General features: G+C 43.1%; 1 protein-coding gene across 1 annotated transcript in view; it reads right to left on the reverse strand.

Annotated features, from left to right (window-relative positions):
- Window positions 1–286: 286 nt before the first annotated feature.
- Window positions 287–20640, reverse strand: part of ADGRL3 (adhesion G protein-coupled receptor L3) — a 413903-nt gene continuing 393549 nt past the window's right edge. The window contains exons 24-26 of the mRNA XM_031048551.2: window positions 6456–6584; window positions 2987–3004; window positions 287–1092 (exon numbers count right to left, since the gene is read on the reverse strand). Of these exons, the coding sequence (XP_030904411.2) occupies window positions 287–1092; window positions 2987–3004; window positions 6456–6584 (953 nt within the window). The remainder of the gene's footprint in view (window positions 1093–2986; window positions 3005–6455; window positions 6585–20640) is intronic.

A 20640-nucleotide genomic window follows, 5' to 3' on the forward strand; every position in this document is an offset into this window, starting at 1 on the left:
GAAGGCCACGAAGTGTGCCGTTATCTATCTCTTTCATTAACATAATGAAGTCTATCTGGAGGGAAGGAGGATGGGGGGAGAAGAAGGGGTGGGGGGGCAGCAGTTACTGTCCTCTCCGGGCCGGCCTAAAAATTCCAGTAAAAAAAGTCCAAGAGTTTCCTTTCGAACAGCATGAAGATTTAGGAGTACACACAATATTACCACTGTTTGGATTAACTCAGAACAGTAAACCGAGCGTTACGGAGGGGCTTTTTGTTGTCTCTTTGCTTAATTTTTGCTGAATCTTCTATAGACTAGTGACCAAGTGAGCAGGTCCTTTTGCATTGCCGTCCGGGGGGGTTCCCTCTTTGTTTGGCGGGACTATAAAACCGTCGCTGCTGCCTCGACCTAGCTGGTAGTAAGTGTGTAACTGATGGACGTGGTTCCTGGAGCCGAGGTTGGGCATACTTTTGTAGTAAACATCGTCAGCGTCGCCACCACTGCTTTTGGCTGGTGGGGGATCGGTCTGGGTGCTGGCGGTGACACTTTCCGTCATGGGCATGCCGGCCAGCGCGGGCATACTGGTATAGAGAGAATCCCTGTTGGGTGACTGGAGGTCGTCCGTGTGCTCGTTGGTCAGCAAAGGGAAAAAACTCTCACTGTTGTCTTGCGGGATGCACCGCCGGCTGTAGAGGTGGGGCTGGTGGCTGTCCGCAGAGTACACCCGGGGGGGCAGCAGCGGGGCATCTGACTCCTCATGGATGAGCTCCAGGCCCAGGCTCTCCTCATGAGTGAAGGAGGTGGCGTCGTCCAGCACGATGGCGTCATCCTCACTCCCGCCGCCCACGCTGTTGACGAGTTTATTCATCAGATTGCGGCTCTGTTCGCTGGAGCGCTCATGGTTGTTCAGGTAGGAAGGGATGTAGTTGGAGGTGAGTTCCTTCAGAATCTTTTTCTCGAGGGCGTTCTCGGTGTGGTTGTACCCGCGGTCAAGGATTTGCACGCAGTTGCTGAGGTACTCGCCGCTGGCGATGCTGTAGCTGTTGCTGTGATTACCATTCAGTGGTAGAGTATCCGTGACACTTGTATCCCTGGCATTGTTCAGAAGCCCCTCTGAAAAACATTACACAAGAGAGGGTGACTTGTACAAACAGGACACTCACGCGGGATGTGCACACTCAAACCCCCTTCCTAGGCTGCCATGGCTGCAGGGGCTTGGCAGCAAGAAGAGTGTTGCAGCCAAAATAGTAGGGCACAGCTCCAGCTAACTGGCTTAAGGTCTTCCCACCAAAAAAAAAATGGAAAGAGCTGTCAAGTGTGTGACTTGGTGTGGCAACAGCCAGCAGGAAGGAATTGCCTGTCCTGGACAGTACCTCCTACGGCTCTTGCGGTTTGCTCTGTGTATTCCTGAACGAGCTGAGGAATAGGTGACTCTGGATTGGTTTAAATCACCCTTGCTGGGCAGGCTGCCAGAGGAAGGGTGTAAGGCCTGAATGGTGGGATTCAGAGATGAGCAAGGTGGTGGCACAAAGTCTTCCTGGCCCAAGTTTTTTTGGAACAAGACTAAATGCCCTACCTCGGCTGTAACAAGGGAATGGCCAAAATGATTTTTCCATGCTGGCTGGATGGGGATTTTATAATACAATCTATGTTGGAGGCAGCTGCTGTGGGGTCCTGCAAAAACTTTTGAAATAGCTCTCATTTGACTTGCAAAGCAGTGGAAGGTACAGCAAGTACCATCACTGCCACAGTACAGCGGTCTTGGGGGAACCTGCGAGGAGTAACAGGGTCTTGGGGTGCCCTCCAACTAAATGCCTATTGCATCTCCATTGGTGTCTCAACACTGTCAACGTAAGGCTGTAGCTTGGATCTTTCCCAGCACGCTATGGGGCACAATGGGAAGCACTCAGAGCAATGCAGCATGAGTAGACAAGGGAGAAGAAAATTAGGCCCAGCAGTTAAGCCACCATGCTTTCTTTTTTGGGGTTACTGGCCTCTTTGGAAGGAGTACAGGCGTGGGGATTCATGAAATAATGCATCGACCTTTCAGCTAAAGGCTTTGGTCATTGCCAAAACATGGCAAGCAACTCCCAGCAAGCTGTGATGGATTAGAGGAGCCATTAGCTGACAATTTCAGATGAACAGTTGCTCATACCATGCTTGGTACATGGCATGTGTACCTTCTGAAAATACAGGATTCGGTCTATATCTGCGATAGATTAGTTGCTGTATGTCAAGGGCTGGAAAGCACTGCTGCAGGCTTTCTTGCTTTTGAGTGAAATGCCCTGAATGTGTCTGTCACCTTTTAGGTTTCTGAAGCTTAGAGGGTGCTGCTATATCTTGAGTTTCCCAGCAAATGAGGGAGCTATGCCAAAAAATAAACTAGCCATCACAGACATAGAGCAAAGCTGCTGATTTTCATGGTGGAAACTCTCCAACTGTGTCACAATGCTTGAGGAAAAATGAAAAGTGTGCACCTGGGGGGAACTGTAGGTAATGGGTGATGGGTACAATAGCATCTGTCTGATGGTCATGTTGAGCAACATATGCATTGAGGTGCTGAGTGCTGTGCTTCTGCTGCCAATGCATAGATCTGGGGATTGGTGGGAAAATAAAATGGAGGCATCACAGGTAAGTACAGAGTGGGGTCCGCAATGAAACACACCATATAAAAATGCCATGACCTTGCAAATAAAAATGTGAAATGTAAAAAAAAGCATACACAAAATTATATGAGAAACTACACTGGGTAAACTATACCACAAAAACAAGAAATAAACAAAGAATGCATCATCTAATCTCATGTGTATATATATGTACACATACATATATATACACACATACATACACACACATACACATATATATACATATGTATATTCATATTCTTTTGATTTCAAAACTGAGATGAATTTCCTTTATTAGCTACATCATCTATATGTGATGCAATAAAAGTGAACTAAAAAAAATTACATTTGATATGCAATGTTTAGCTTTACTCCCATACTTGTCTCTCTGTAGGGCTCTAAACGACAGCATGAAGAAAAGGAAAGAAAAAACAACAAGTAAGCTTACAGCGACAGTAGGAGAAACATGAGTAAAAAGCAAACTGATGATGTGCAGAAAAAAGAGTTAACAGAAATAATTTCCACTGCCCAGAATACATGAATTTGTTACATGGTTTATTTCAGGTAAAAAATATTGACATTTTAGACAGAAAATTATTTTACGCGCAATATTCAATAGACTACATTTTTATTTTAAAAAAATCACATTTAAACCGTTTTCCAATGCCATTATAAAACATTCATTGTGCAACACAAATCAAGAAATAATGCCTGGAAATTTAACAAAAGTCTAAAGCTGGTAACGGTCATGCTCGAGAAGACAGGCACTGTCAACATCACTTCCAAAGTCTTTAAATGAATGGCTTTACTTACTGTTAGTTATAATAACCCCTGGAATTTGAAAACTAAATCCTTTTCCTTACTAAAAATGTTTTGCCGTCCATCCTTTACAACAGTGCTTTGTAAGAGTATGACTTTGCTCATCACAGGGCTGCCGGCATTTTATGGACTTTGATAGTCTGCTCTTTTTTTAGTTGAACACATGGCAAACTACATAGACTTTGCAGAAAAAAAAAGTAAGAGGAATAATAGTTTGAATAATGGCATTGCTAAATGAAGATATTGAGAAGAAAAGGTTAAAATATGAAGAGCCAGAGATGAAGATGAAGAGCCAGTGAAAACTCTTAGCTTCCCACTTTGCAACGCTCTGTGGCACGTCGGGGTTTAAGCAGAGCTCTCTAACAGGATTGACGTTTTCTCTTAAAATTAAATCTCAGGAAAGCAGTTAGGCCATTTCAAGAAACTCCTGTGTTTGAGAGACCGAGCCAGCGGACATCCATCAGCTGCCAACAGCAGTGAGTGTTTGGCACCTTCTGCAGAGTGTCAGACTCCTCACCTACCATTGCCTTCAACCTCTACACTCTGTGTCTATCGAGGAATCCCTTTTGCCACTGGAAAATGCGACTTTGGCTATTTAAGGTCTGATTCCCTGTGTCTTCCCAAGGTTTATTCTTAGGGCTCCTGCCCCACAGGCAGCTTCAGCTTGAGCAGAAGGTATCTTAAAACACATAATTGGGGAGGGAGGAAAGGAAGGTCTGGATCAGATCAGGCCCCAGACTTCTTATAGTGTCTTGTCTTTGTCAGGGGCCATCACTGAAACTGGTAGATGCAGGTGCAAAAAAAAATCATAGCCTTAGTGATGTGGAAATGAGTTAGTTGGATGATGTTAGCTAGTGATGCCCTCACCACATGCTGACCCCAGCCAAGGCACACCCAGAGGTGGTGACAGCATCTACTTTTACAATGCACTATCATTGCTTTAGCATGCCTGCTGGTGCAGCATCCTTAAATCCCAAAGAACTTCTGTGAGGCCATTAGGGCCTGCTTGGTTTTGCTAACCTTCATTTCTGCTTCAGGATTTCCTCTGTTCAGTGTTTGTAGTTGTCCAGGGACAGTAACCAGTTTGTAAAGCAATAGCTATACCAGTTCTGTGGTAATTATTTAGCTTGCAGCCTCCTAAAAAGAATGGGTTGGGTTCTGCTCCCTCTGAAGTCAACAGAAAAGCTCCAGAGGATCAGTCAATGGGATCAGTACTGGTCCCACTCTCTTTCTTCATCTCCTAAGGATGAAGCCTGTGTAGGTTTCTTGGTTATCCATCTGGCTGTGTTTCACTGAATAGCACTTTCAAAACAATTACACTATATTGTGGAATAAAATGTTGTTAGCTCAGGTAACTGTATCAGAATTTATCCTTAAAAATTAGAAGAACACAAGATCATTAAAATGCACATTAAATATTTTTGTCACATTTCTACCCAAATCACGTGGGCTTGTTGAGGCACCCAGACCTGAAAATCAGGACTTCTCTTAAGCCTAAATTCTGACCCAGCATTACCTGTTGCCACCTGATTTAAAAGCCCCCCAAACCTCAATATTATCATGCAAGAAACTATGCAGAACATCAAAGCTTATTTCAACATCTGCAGTACAGTGAAGTTCTTAAAATTCAGAGCATTTCATGTTTAACAGTAGCCCTTTTTAAAAAAAAAGTGTTCTTGGAAGCAATTTTATTTCACCAAGGTACCATAGTTTAGGAAATTAATGAACAGTAAAAAGGTCAAACAAATGTGCTTTCCTTGTGCTTTGAATGAAAATACCCAGGTGATACAGTTCAGTATCTATTTCTACTGTAAACAATATGCTGCCATAAAATATAAAGGGCGTTTTCCTGCTTGCGTTGTAACCATCATTATTTTCCCTTCCTTAGAGATCCTTTACTGGAAAGGGATGCCTTCACTGGGAGCAGACAGCTGACAGAGTACTGACATACTTGCGCTTGAAAGCAGCTTTACTCTCTACCTATTCAGAGACCTTGCAAGTAAGCCAAAAAAAATTTTTAGCAATCCCATGGAAGTGGCAGAGCAAGATGGAGCCACCAAGAGATGGGAGCTGGCAGAGCTCCACATTCCCCAGCTCCTCCTCAGGTCCTGATTAAATGCATCTGCCATTCCTTCACAGAAGCATTAGGACATCAGCTTACAAATGTGGTCCCTTCCCACAGCCTGAGCAGAGACAAACATGTAGGTGACAAGAGACTGATTTCTACAACAGAAACCTTCATTAGCTACAACTGACTGTTTATTTTCCATTGCTGAAAGGAGGATATGGAAGAGCTTTTAGTTTCCCTATGCCTCTTCTACTTTCTTTCTTAAATTTCTCTCTAGTAACACATATAAAATGCATTAATGCAAACGGCAAAACATTTCTTACAATAACTAAGCTCTGCTCTTTGGAGGTGACCCATGTTTCTCGCTTCAGCTGTTATTTTTCTTAGAGATCAAGGGCAGTTTTGCTTTATTTTGCTTTTTTTTTTCCCCTGTACAAGCCAGTGTGCAGCTGACCACATTTCTTTATGCCATTTCAAATGAGAGTACCTTTGGTGGCAAAGGCCATTTTAGCTTCACTTACCTTCAAAGGTGTTCCTGTTTCTGAAATGAATGGTTTAACAGGGAAATGTGCTGATAACAAAGAGTGGAATGGATACAGCCAACAAAATACACACACAAGACCAAAACAACACAAAAGAGAGGAGACTGAGGGAAAAAAGAAAAAAAAAAAAAAACCAAAATCAAAACCACTATGAATTCTTTGAGTAGAACTGACGAGGGTCTCTCAAAGTGAATTTGATTGCTCATGGAAAAAAAGCCTCCAAAATATGGAAAGATGCATCGAAATGAAAGGAAGGGGATAATTTTTTGTGCCCAGTTCCAAAAAAAAAAAAAAAAAACAACAGTGTGTGTGCATGGGGAGGGAAAAAAAAAAGGAAGAAAAAAAAGAAAGAAATGGGCCAAAATAAGCCACGGAAAATGGAATTCTCACTAGAAAAATTAGAGAGAAACTCCAGCACACCTTGTGCGTTGTACATGCTGACAGAAGGGTTGTTATAGACCGCCGTTTCCCCGAGCAATGTATTATAAGGGTTGTTAGTGCCATGAGGACGAAGCAGAGCATTGGTTATAAGATGATTAGCCATGGCTCCTGGAGCAGCCCAATAGAAAGACAGAGAAAAAAAACAAAACAAAACAACAAAAAAGGTCAATCAGGCAAATGTGGTATTAAAAAAAAGGGAAAAAGAACATTCAGAATGACAACAGTTGAAATAGTCCTGATTACAAGCAGCCAGCTAATTAGACTTGGAAAACTGTATGCCACTAAAGCAGAACAGATGTTACTGACAATGCACAAATCCAAACCAATGCAAAAGAAAATGTATTAGAAAGCAGATAAGCTACATTTATGGTGGTTCCTCAGTCGCTTGGAGTGTAAGCAAGGCTATGCTCACATGCTTGCTACAAAAAAAGAAAGTAAGACGGCAGCCTACACAATGTGGGGGCAAAAACTCTCTGCAAAGTGCCAGATGAATGAAAAAAAATAATGACTAACAGAAACCAGCACATTCAACTCCCACTATTGGCTAGGATAACTTATATTGGCCCTTTGCAACACATCTACAGTCAAAAAGCAGAATCAAAAAGAAAAGATGGAGAATGCAGCCACTCCAAAGGCTCTTGGCACTTATTAGAGGGTACCATATTTTCATGTTTAAGAGGACAGGTTTTCCTTCAGCTACTGCCCAGGTACCACCATCAAGCAGACCCACAAACACTCAAATCCATCCTTGAAGGCAAGAGCACCACAGCTATATCAGGAACTTTGAACAGGAGTGAGAGCAGCCACACACATTTCAAGACTCTCCATTTCCCAGTAATCACCCTGTTTCCCCACTCCTCAACCTCTCTGCTGTCATTTCCAAGCACTCAGCCAGCAGCTGTCCTCCTGCTTCAGTTTATCCCTTGGAGCTGCAGCCTTTTGACTTGTGTTTTTCAGGATCATCACAGCTTGGCAGGTGGCTGCCAAGACCTACCTTGATTCCTATTGCAAGCATCAACCCATGAACGAAAGCCTTCTCCCCACCTTTTAGATGACCCATTAAGCCTTTGCTCCAAATCTCCTCTGGGATCCAAAGAGACAAATGACTCAAAAATGGTCTCCAAGACCACTCCCGCTATCATTGGTAGAGATGTAGAGCACCAATACTTAAGGGCACACCATGGCTTTTACCTCCAGTGCTAAATTCTTAAGACAAAAACTTCAATAGGAAAGTAAGCCTTTGGCAGGGCAACTACAGATAGTCAGGACAGGGCTGTCAGAGGGCTCATGATACCTGGCTGTCACCAATGCCTGATATCCTCAGCCCAAACATACAACTAAAAAGCCAGTCCCTGTATACAGCAATCCTGGCAGGGATGCCTTCAGCAATGGCTGCGGCATGGAGCCCTATTTACTCTTTTAGTGATAGAGGTGGCCCTGTGGAATGGCAGAGTCAGTCTTTCCAAGGCATGTGGGTATCTGGGTACAATCTCTTCTCTGCAACTCATTACCTGATTTTTCTTTCTTTTTCTTTTCTTTTCTTTTCTTTTTTGTTCACTTTGAATGGAGTTGCTGAGGCTATATAAGCCCCAAGGGTCTCTGGCTGGTACAAATCCCCTTAGTGACAAGCTCTCTGAAAGCTCACACCTACTAATTATTTTTAAGAAACAAACAAAATCCGGCCAAACCTAAGGCTAGATGGAGGCCTCTGGAGCTGCCTCCTGTGGTGCTTGAATGTTGGCCTGGCTCCATTTCCTGGGATGGTGTTTCTCCATGTCTGTGCAGGTAGAGGAGAGAGTAAACTGCTCTCCTGCCTCTCCCTCATCCTCCCCCAGCCTTTCTCAACTCCAGGCATATGGCCTTACAGGATCACTTAATCAGGCTTTTGAGCACAGGACAAAATAGAAGGCAGCACTGTATGGGGGCTGCATGCCAGGGAGGCTCCTCAACACATGCAGCTGGGAAAAAAAGACTTGTTTTCTCTCACCTGATATTTTTGTTTATGCTGATGCAAAGCAAGATGAACTGCTGTGTTTGGAAATAAGGAAACAAAGCTGTCTCCTGTAAGAAAACATTATATGAATGCTTAACTAGGCAAACTTGAATTTAACTAATAGGTTTTAATCAAGCCAGGATATAAAAGCTTCAAAAAGGGACTCACTTTTACTCAGGTAACAGGAATGTCCAGAGTTAATGCCAGCCATAAATTCAGAAGTGATATAATCCTCCCATTTGAGATTTAACCCAATCTCCAACTAAGTCCCTTTGAGATTTAGTATGGAGAAGAATATACCTGCCCACATGGTCCTGAATGCTTTAGCTTGAGGCATTTTTAAATGGCAACTGCCAGAAAGAGCATCTCACTCAATATATTCCTGGCCTGATCTTGTATAGTGATGCCTAGCAGGCAGGAACAAGCTGATTCTACCACACCTGGGCAGGTTGAGCTGTTTCACACAGGTGATGCTTCCACAGCAAGACAAGAGAGGAGAAAGGACCAATCTGTGTCAGCACTTAATTCTTTGCTTGCCTATGTTCACCAGGATGATGGGCTCTGAAGCGAGCTAAATTGCACAAACCTGGCTCTTTCTGACTGTTAGAAACCAAACAATTTCTGACAACTTTTTTCACAGATATATGATCCTGACTATAAACTTGGAAAAAAGTTGAAAATACAGAATAAGTCATTTTTCGCTCTCTCGGGTGTGTAAAAGAGGAGGCTTGGTAGGACAAAACAGTCACTCATATACACAGCTACTAAGCAAAAGCACTGCATCTTCTGCTGCCTTTTCTCTGGACTGCTGAGGGTGTTAAAATTTTTAAATTTACTTATCAAAATACCACTTTTGATGGCAGTGCTGAGTAATTCTCCTGATGCAAACCCAAACCAAACCCACAGCTAACATATTCAGCTATCTTTCAATACTTTCAGAAACCAAACAGGGCCCTAAGCGCTCTGCAGCACGTTCACATCATGGTGGGCTGGCCATGGCAAGCTTCACACTCTCTGCAGGTCACAATAAATATTACCTTTGGCGTCTTAAAACCAAAAGAATATGTACCTTGTTTTCACTAATCTGGGTCCTTGTTTTTCCCTAACTGCTTTGGAGCTGCAACATTCCCAGCCTCAAAGGATGCTGAGAGAGAAGGACTGCCTTCAGGCTCCAAAAAGCCTACAGTTAAAGCTTTAGATAAAACAGTAACACACCAAACAAATCCCCATATTGGGTTTCTCCTTCCCAGGAGGGAGAGAGAACACCAGCCATCCACTTAAGAATTATTCTGCCTTTTTCATAACATTTTATCATTGCTATAGCAACCAACAGGACTATTAGGATGAGCAGATTAGGTCTGCAGACGAGGCATAAGCAGAAGGAGCAGGTAGACTGCCAAACTATGACCCTCTTTGCATGAAATGGCCTTGGTAATAAACAGCGAACAAAAACCCTGTAAAGCAAGCATGGGGTCAAAGCAGCATGCTTTCCCCAAATACCACAAGAGAAAGAAGAGAGGCGTTATTCTGTAGCTCCACATGTGGGTGTGCAGCAGATGCTTGAGTTCTGAATCCAAAGGTCAATATGTATCTGGGGACCCAAAAAGCAGAAAGAGCAGCACTGCAGGTGCCCATCAACTATCCTGAATCTCTTCTCCAGCAGAGTACTCTCAAGATGTGACCCTTGGCAGCTGTCTGGCCCAGTGTTGGTAATGTGCTTAATATCCTCAGCAACCAGCAGTTGTTCACCACTTATTTTTATTTATTCACTTATGGATGGATTCTTGGCTCTCAGCATCCGTGGTGAGACACAGCCCTATGGCATCCTTGGTTCCCTACATTTCAGCAATAACACTCCCAACACAAATCCCTCCTTTTCCACCTCCTGAAACATCTGAGCCCAGCACACAGCTACCACTCTATTTGCTTTAGTTAAGGTAACTGTCTTCAGTTTGGCTGTGTTGAAACACCTTCAGTTCTGCTAGTTGAAGATACCCTACTGACAGCAAATGCACTCCATTTCTACATCCCTATCATGCTGTGTACATGTGGGAGCATGAATCTGGGGCTGGAAAACAAATGAGGCTTCAGACCCACAGGTGAGATCATCACAACCAGCAAACATTAAAGAGCAGAAATCATAGTTCTAAAAAATATTCCCTACAAGCACACTAGTATAATTACAGTTCCAAGTCCCCTTGTTTCCACTGATATTTAACCAAAGATTAAAGTTCACTGCAAAAAACAGCTACCAGGCCAGCTCTAATACCCAAAATTACATTCAAATTTAGGTTTCTGGCAATGCCAGTGCTCAGTTCGTTTCCTGATGCTGGATTTCCTCAAGTGAAGGATTTACAGATTGTGATCATGAGGAGAAAGGAATGATGCTTTAACAGAAGGCAAGTATTAGCTGGGTAACATGCACATGACCCTGCCCCTTTCACAGCACAGGGGATCCTCATGATCCAGTTACCAAAGATCTGTCCTTTCTGACCAGGTTTGAAAGGCTATGAGAAGCACAGCCTGTGCATCTGAAGACCTGGAGAGTTGTACTTTTGACTTGCAAACTGAGAAAATCTGACAGGGAAACCAACCAGGGCAAAGAAAACAAAAATCCCACATTTTTTACCATTATTGTAACCACCCAGAGAAGATTGGGATAACTACAGTTAGCTGCTTTGTGTGCCTGTGAAAGTAGGCATCATTTTAATGACAGCATGCAATCAAATGGTACCTTTTTTCTTCTCTTTCTAAGACAGAAATTGATGTCTTTGATGCAGGACAACACTGAACATAGAAACAATTTTTGGAAGAATTTGCTGTTATGACTGTAAGGGAAAACTGCACCTTGTTAAACAAAAGTGTGATTTATCCACTCACTGAAAGCAAAGGATAAAAATGATGACGACAAGCACATGTTGCCAGACCCTGGACTACATAATTCAGGAAAAAAAATCAATTACTCTTTTGTGGGCAGCTGGCTGACAAAGCCACACAAAGGCATTTAGGTTAACTTGAATCATCTGCATGGTCTACTGAACAGGGTGGGAAATGGATCCAACTGCTCCTCCAGACCTTCTAAAAAATGGTGTCATTTAGTCTGGCTCTACCAGGCTGAAATGGCTTGAGTAGTGCTCCTTTAGCAGGCCTCATCTGTCCACATAGGTAATAACATACTCGTGTATCTTCTTTGGCTTTGGGTCTTTGCAACTGCATGCCAAAATCAGTTCTATCCTGCTACAGGCATTTTAGCAAGGTGGAAACTCACTGAGGATGAGGAGATTTGCCCTATTTCCCAGCGGATGTGCTAGATGTACAGTTTTGCTGAGAACAGGGACCAAACCAGTTAACAAATTACACTGAATGGACTAGTGAATCAGCTGAATGCTTTAAAAATGTCCATAAAAAATCAGTATGTATTTTCCAAATGAAACGTTTTTGCTTTTTGTTCCAGAAGAGCAGTTTGTAGGAAAGCTGACTTTGACTTTTTCATATGATGTCATCTTTTCACTAGAGTAGAAATAAAAATAAATCGCTTAGAAAAAGCACATTTGAGTTGCAAAAAAATGTTTTATTGCCTCTGACCCAGCAGTCCCAAAATGTGTTTTTGTTTGCTTTCAGAAGAAACAAACAATACCCAAAGCATGTACTGCTGTGTTTTCGCTCAATCTTCATCTATGTATTTTCTCCCCATTTTGCCAAACATGCAGCTGTCTTCTCACAGGAAAAGGGCACAGTGCTGTACTCCTGCCTTCTCTTCTTCCTGAATCACCCAATTTATATCGCTGTTCACAGCCATCATAAATCAAGTTTCTCAGCTTCTCATGCTTCATATACTTGAATTCAGACCACCTTGCAGAGACAAGCTACAGCCAAAGAGAACATGGACCATTCCCTAAAGGTACTGTGATGTCTGTCAAGGAGTACAGTTTAGCTCAGACATCAATGGTATGGTTAGCAATGAATCCTCTCTTAAGTGTTCATTAAAAAAACTCCACAACACATGCTGCCTTTCTCTAACAAATAACTCATCTGAACTCAAATGTTACTGGAGTAGCCTCTCTGCCCTGATTTCAGTTTGCAAATTCTGTCTGGTTTTGTGTATCACTTAGCATTAGCTTACTTATTCCACTTTACTCCCAGGGAAAGAAAACACATTCAAAGCAGTTTTGTAGGAGTTGAAGCTCTAGTGTTGTTTGTGATTTTCTTTACCAGCATTCATCAGTGTCCTTTTCTGTGTTACATGCAGAGTTTTCAAGTATTTAAAGAATTCTGGTCTTCCATGTTCACTTTCAATTTATTTCAACAATGAATGCAATTATGAAAAGTGAAATCACACATATTTGCTGGAGGACAACAGGTATTTTCAGATCTTTTCCTAGTTCCCTCCAACAAATACTCTGACGTTTAGATTTATCGAGCTGTGTTCCTATAATAGCCAACAGGATTCAGTTAATAAACTTCAATAAACCTCCCTATTAAATTCCTCTCAAATAGGTTTGTTGTCACTTGCAGCATCTAATCTATTCATTGAGAAGCTATTAATACTGACTTCAGTGAAATGGAGTTTCAGCAAATGAGGTTGTTAAGCTCTGGGCTATCTTCTGCCAAATGAAACACCCTATGCTTTTATGCAGAGACAGGGGAGGGAAAGAATTTCTTTGCCCCTTTTTTCCTTCCTCTCTTCTGCAATGATTTCAGATGACAAATCTCTCTGGATTACAATCTAAAAACTACGTTCAAAACACACAGCTAGTCTACACCAATTTATAAATATTTGCCTACTCACTGATTCCTTTTCAATTGCCTGGAGCAGCAACATTGGCCCAGGATGTGATATTTCTTTTTACCAACACTACCTCCTTCCAAGGGTTTATACTTCACGGTACCTTGACTATACAAATGTGCATTATCCCTAATTTTTCCTGCTTATGCTTATTTCTCATTAGATCTTTTATCCAAGACGTGGAGAGCTCTGCCTATGGTAGAAATCAGACCATACTTATAGGAATCTATACAAGCAGCCATGCTTTCTTTCTTCCTCCTTCACAGTCATCATATTACAATTGCTCTGCAGCAATACTCTGTTGGATCTAATACTCCCCAAAGCCCGCTCTGATTTCAGAAATTGCCTTGCCCTTACTTTTCTTCTTTAAATTTGATCCACCTAATGACTGAACTTCCAATTATATGGCTGTCAATCCTAAAATCAAAGCCAGTTCATAATATCTCCCAAAGGAAGAATGTCACGTCACTCACTGAAATCACTGCAACAAATCTCAGCTAACTCAGTTCTAGTCTGCAGAGAGGCAAAATAAACTAGAAGACAATCGACAATGGGATTCATTTTGCACGTAGGCAGAAATAGGAACTAAATTCCCTAAGTTTTGATCCTTAATGCAGAAAATTGTAATTTTCCTGGCATCAAATGTATGGCTGATTTAAGAAAAAAAAATGGAAAAAGAAAGGAAAAAAAGGCTGCTGAGTTTCCCTTATAAAAAGAAAACACTCTGCTGTCATCCCCCTGAAATTTCTCTCTGCTTCACATGTGATTATCAGGATGGGCCATTTTGAGGGCAGATGCTGATATTTAGCCAAACCAGCAGCTGCTTAAGATGGTGGCAGATATTTATGGCTTGCAAACAGCAATCCCTCACAGCTGATTTTGTGCAAGTGCATGTGGACTATTCCCTTCAAATATGCCCTCCGTCTGGACAAGTGACCCCAGGAAGGGGTATCCACAGGGTTAGGGGAGGATATGTGTAGTCTGTAGGGGTTACAAGAGGGAACAGAAGAAGTAGAAGGGCATGGTGGATGAATTCAAAGAGCTTCATCAGGAAAATGCCACTGATGGTGAGATTGGGAGTTGAAGGAACAACCTCCTGTATTTGGTAATGTGGAAATTTCAAAGTTCTGATATAAATCGTCCACACTACTTCTTCTGCAGGCTCTCCCTGGTGTTGTGAGCACTGCTACAAGCACCCATGGTGCTGGGACAAGCACTCTTGAACACTGATCTCCCTGGTGAAGAGCAGAAGCCACAGCACTCGAGAAACTGTGACTGAACGAGATGCTAGAAAACAGCCTGCATGCTAGCTCTGGATGATGCCACACAGATGCTGCCAGGGACTCCCACCCTGCTTCTCAACCACTGATTTCCACCAAACATATAGGAAGCACTTACACGCCTCTAAAACCATTATCGCCCTCTCAAGAGGCAGCCTGGACTGAGATGGAATGAGACCAAACTTCTAAACGTACTCCAAAGGCAGAAGGAAATTGGCATTGCTCTTGTTGTTTGTGGCTAAACCAGAGGCTTCCAGGCTCCAGGACTGAATCCCTTGAAACAACGACTAAATTTCTCAGGACTGAATGCTTTGCTAGCCACTGGGAAAGGAGATGCTCAAAGCAGGGATTGCTACATCCCTCAGGTTCATGCAGCACCTTGCCCCTACTGACTCCATAATGGTAGCAAGGACAGTGTTAAGCATCAGCAGCTTGCAACAGTCTTCAAAAAGTATAGGTTCTGGGGGAAAGTGCTGTGTCTTAGATGTAGATCATAGATTTAAAGCAGTGATGACAAAGAAACAAGATTTGCATATTGGCATATGATGGTCTCTGAATGTCCACAGGCTGCTGCCCCTACAAGAGCCACCCAGGTTCAGCTTTGAGAAGTCCTCTGCATTTATTGTCCAAAACCCACTTTTTTTCTGAAAATAGAACACAAAGTATGTAAAGCATCTCCAGGAGGAGCTCAGATATAAACAGACACACCACTTGCTTCACACCACATCTGCAATCACACAGTGATGGTACCCACAAGAGCAAAGTGTCTCAAGGAGACAGACAACTGCAGACACCTTGAACTATGTTGCAGTAACCCTGTGCAGTACAAACTCACTACCACAGCAGGAACAAGGATATAAGAAAAAAAGAAAATTGATCTGGCAAACTTGAAAGCATGTTTAAAAATGTCAGTGGTCATCGCTATCTCCATCTGCTAACTTGCACATTCACACAGCCAAAACTTGCAAAGCTAAAATGGAAAAATCCTCACACCATAAAACCATCTTTGAAAGACATGACATGAAAACTAACTGACATCACAAGAGAAACTGGGGCACTGTTTGCTGCAACTGTAAAACCAAAACAAATGGAAGGAAAACAGAGAAAATATTTACTATTCAATATCTTTAAACCACAAGAGTCATAAGTGTTACTGAAAGCTGGCAAGAAGTGTTTAGACAGATTGTGATAGATCAGTTGATGGCGCCCTTTGAATATCTTATCTAGATGAGTAAAGGCATTTCCACCTCTCCCAGAGCTTGGCTGCTTCTTATTTGGTTTATATGCAACATAAATTCAGCAGAAATCTGACTGTCACGCTGGTCATATCAATCCATCAATGACTGAACAAGCACCTTGAGAAAGACTGACACATGACAACGGTAGCACTTCCATGGTCCAAATTTCCACCTGCTTTCTGCTTTATCTAGTTACTGGCAGCAAAGGGTCAGCATCACAAATGGGCTATAATGAGCAGCAATCACTCTTTGAAGTGCACCAGGGATGGGGTTTGTGATTCCCAGGGGAACCTTGACTTGATTTTCCTTTTTCCATTTTGCTCTTTTCTTTCTCTTTTCACCTCCTCTGCTTGTCTGTCCTTTTAATCACACCAAACTCTACCCCGTGTTCACTGATGTATTGCCAAGTTAAGTCCAGACCATGACACCCATCACCCCTGCAGAGAGCTAAACCAAAGTGTCTTCATCTTGCAATATCGAGATGCAGCCCATGTCTCTGACCCCTAAAGGAAGATTTGGGGAGAGTGACCCAAACTTGACTAACTACATTGCTCCAGCGCTAACCCGCAGCTCCCATCTTCTGGAGTGACAGTCGCCTACCAAAGGAGGAATTTCACCTTCTACCGTGTTTTCTAAATAACTGCTTCCTAAAAGTGTAAGATAATATGGCCACCTGAAGATAATTTAAAACTTCACCCACCCTTTATGCAACACACACAGTTGTTCCTGCTGAGTTAACAGCACAGATACAATTTCAGCCTGGAAATCACAGCTTAATTATATTTTTGAGTGGGCAGGAGGAATTTGAGGGAAGATTTCATTTAGGAAACAATCAGGTCTCGGTTGGGTTAGAAATCAGGATATTAATGTTCTTCATTTTAATTTTCCTCTCTGACTCAGATTCCCACTGTTTGAATTTGAGCTCAATTTGTTCTGTTCATTATGAAGAAATCCACATGAATTTGACATTAAACTGATTATCTCTGAAAACAGTAGCAATAATTTCCCTTTTTCCTGTGTATGTTTCAGATTAAATCTTTGTGGTTGATATAAAAACGCAAGGGATAAATAATAAAGCAAAGGGAAATCAAGTATTTATTTTGGAGTGCTATTTAGAAGCTGAGATGTGCAATGACACTTGTGCATTTGGGAAGAAACAGCAAGTGACAGGGGCAAACTATATCCCCATTTCAGTCCATTTGCACGAGAACAAACAGGGAATGAATATGGCTTTCTTAGCCAGGAATAATATGTGGTGTGCCAATACTGGGGACCTTAGAGTTTTGTGATAACTTTATGATGGGGTTTACTGGCAAAGGCATGCCCCCTCATGAACAGACCCTCAGTGCCACAAGGATGAATTTATAGTTAAGACTCACCATCCTGTAGTAAGAATTGCCAGAGGTCCGAGGCTCCAATCCTGAATCAGCTGTTGAGATCATGATGACTCTTGACAGGCCTTAATGGCCCTGATGGCCCCCTGGGGACCTACAACCCCTGCTTGGTCCTGAGCACCCAGTCCTTGCCTTGTGTCTGTCTCCTGGGTGGAGCTTGGACCTGAATTATAACCCAGCTTCCAGCCCTGTCTCCGCCAACATCTCCTGCTGCTCTGGGCTGGATCCTAGACATGGTTCATCTCTTTATCTTGTCTGCGGCTATGGATGGACCCTGCAACCAGCACCCAGCTCTGTTTGCTGGCTTAAGTTACTGTGGGACCATGTCCAATAGGGAGGGCACGGCTTGTGCTTGATTTCCCCTCAGCTCCCAACTCTTCTCCCTCATTAAACAGAGGGAGTGAGCTGCTCTTAAGCTCCCTGATGTTTCTTGTCCTTCAGACAAATGGAGCAGCAACATAGACCACCAAAAAGTCCCTCCAGGAGGCCTCTGTGGTTGAGCGTGGTGGGGATGATTTGCAGTGCTTTGGGTGTGATGAGACATAAAGTGTATATCCACATAGCCAAAAGACAAGAGGCACACATACTCCTGTTTGTATAGCAAGACTGTTAATGGAATAAACTATTAAACTTGCTGTCTAGTTTGTAAGCCATGACTCTGAGCATTACAGTGGGAGTACAGCACTTGAGGCACAAGGCAACAGACTTCTGGAGTAGTTTCTATTTTCAGAGAAATCCAGTGGCTTTAGTCCTAGTCCATTTGTTTCCTCAAAGAGGAAAAAAAAAACCAACCCAAACCCCAAACATTAAGACACAGTAAGCTTCACCACAAATTAAGATAATGTTCCTTTATCTGTTAACTTGAATGGCTATACATATCTCTATCAGTGCATTTTCCTATAACAAAGCACTGCCTCATACTAGTGACAAACTCTTCTTTGTTTCTGCTACTCCCAAGCCCCAGCAAAACCAGAAACACTCCTTTCTTTAACAGATAACTTCATTTTTTTTCTCTGGAAAAAAGTATTACACCCTGCCCCAACTTGAAAACCTGAAGTCTAACAAAGTACCATATAGCTCATGATGATTTCTTTTTTTTCTCTCTCAGTTGTTTCACATCGAAAGACAGTAATTACTGCATTGCCTCTCACTTAAAAATAGGCTGAAGCTACATTGCTGTTTAGTGCTATTACTGCTTGCTTGCAGGGCTGTCTCAACTATCTGAGTGCTTTTTGACAATTATGGTCTGAAGGTGCCAACAAACCTGTCCCTCATGCTCCTGAGGTGGCCACTTGGACACAGCCAAAGCTCGGGCCCATGCTGCACCATCAGCACCAGCAGTGTTCATGCTTACAGTGCTCCCCTGCAATCAACTCTTGCCATCAGCACCATGCTGAGAGACACCCCGTTTTCCCTTGCTGCCTCCATCCATAGGTACAACACAGGTGCATGATAGAATTACCAAAGCACAAGTACAGCAGAACTGGAATAACAGTAATGCTGTTAATTGCTTTTAATCTCTAGCTCTTTTTCAAAACTGTCCTCAGCTTAAGTACCAAGATTGCTGCTACAACCAAGCAGTCATCTTTTCTGCATTTCCCTCATGAACCTAACACAAAGGAAAATTGTCTGTTGCTTTCTCTTTGTACCTTCTACTTTTCAGCCTTCAAAACAGTGTTTTAGCAAACAGTCCATCCCACATGCACACCTTGTGGTCCAGTTTTTCAGCACTGCATCTGAGTGCCTTTATCAAGACCACTTTACACCAAACACCCTAAAGGCAAAGGGAAACTTCTTTTTTCTATTCACTAGGTAATCAGCTTGGTTCAGCTTCTACAACATTGCAAATTTTCAGCTCTGGGAAAAGATGTAGAGAACAGGGTTCATGTGAAATATATGGCACAAACATCCAGCCAGATCCACAGTGGGAAAAAAATGGGCAGGGCTGTGGAGTAGGAGTGCAAGGATTGTGGAAAACGTCCACCTAGGTGCTTGGTGACAGCCAGCATGGCTTCACTAAGGGGAAATCCTGCCTGACCAGTTTGGTGGCCTTCTACGATAGGGCTATGGAACTGATGGACAGGGGTAGAGCAGCTGACATCCTCTACCTGGACTTGTGCAAAGCATTCGACACTGTCCAACATGACATCCTTGTCTCTAAATTAGAGAGACATCAATTTGATAGGTGGATCACTCGGTGGATAAAGAACTGGCTGGACGGTCGCATTCAAAGAGTTGTGGTCAATGGCTCAATGTGTGGCTGGAGACCAGTAATGAGTGGTGTCCCTCAGGGATCGGTGTTGGGATCGGTCTTGTTCAACATCTTTGTTGGTGACATGGACAGTGGGATTGAGTGTGCCCTCAGCAAGTTTGCCGATGACACCAAGCTGTGTGGTTCGGTTGATACGCTGGAGGGAAAGAATACCATCTAGAGGGACCTTGACAAGCTTGTGAGGTGGGCTGATGCCAACCTTATGAAGTTTAACCATGCCAAGTGCAAGGTCCCACACCTGGGTCAGAGCAATCCCAGGCACAGCTACAGGTTGGGCAGAGAAGAGATTCAGAGCAGCCCTGCAGAGAAGGACTTGGGGATGTTGGTGGATGAGAAAATGAACCTGAGCTGGCTTCATTGTGAACTTGCAGCCCAGAAAGCCAACCGTATCCTGGGCTGCATCAAAAGGAGCATGACCAGCGGGTCCAAGGAGGTGATCCTGCCCCTCTACTCTGCTCTTGTGAGACCTCAACTGGAGTATTGTGTGCAGTTCTGGTGTCCTCAACATCAAAAAGATATGGAACTGCTGGAACAAGTCCAGAGGAGGGCCACGAAGACGATCAGGGGACTGGAGCACCTCCCGTATGAAGACAGGCTGAGAAAGTTGGGGCTGTTCAACCTGGAGAAGAGAAGGCTGTGTGGAGACCTCATAGCAGCCTTCCAGTATCTGAAGGGAGCCTATAAGGATGCTGGAGAGGGACTCTTCATTAAGGACTACAGTGACAGGACAAGGGGTAACAGTTTCAAACTTAAACAAGGGAAGTTTGGATTGGATATCAGGAAGAAGTTCTTTATTGTAAGGGTGGTGAGGCACTGGAATGCATTGTCCAGGGAAGCTGTGAATGTGCCATCCTTGTTGGTGTTCAAGGCCAGGTTGGACAGAGCCTTGGGTGACATGGTTTAGTGTGAGATGTCCCTGCCCATGGCAGAGGGGTTGGAACCAGATGATCTTAAGGTCCTTTCCAACTAACTTTTGCATGATTCTGTTCTATGATCATGGGGTGGACTGACATGCTGTTCATTTGACAGTAGAAGACGAAATCTACAGCTGTTTTCTGTTCCCTTCCTCCTGATTTCAGTGGTATAATAGCCCCAAATCCACATCATAATGAGCAGTAAGGGGATACAGAGCCTGAAACAAACATTTTGGACTAAGCTGTAATTAGATGTTACCTTAAGGAAATACCTGAAATGGTCCTGT

The sequence above is a fragment of the Melopsittacus undulatus genome, chromosome 7 (assembly GCF_012275295.1).
Source record: "Melopsittacus undulatus isolate bMelUnd1 chromosome 7, bMelUnd1.mat.Z, whole genome shotgun sequence".
NCBI classification, from domain to species: Eukaryota; Metazoa; Chordata; class Aves; order Psittaciformes; family Psittaculidae; genus Melopsittacus; species Melopsittacus undulatus.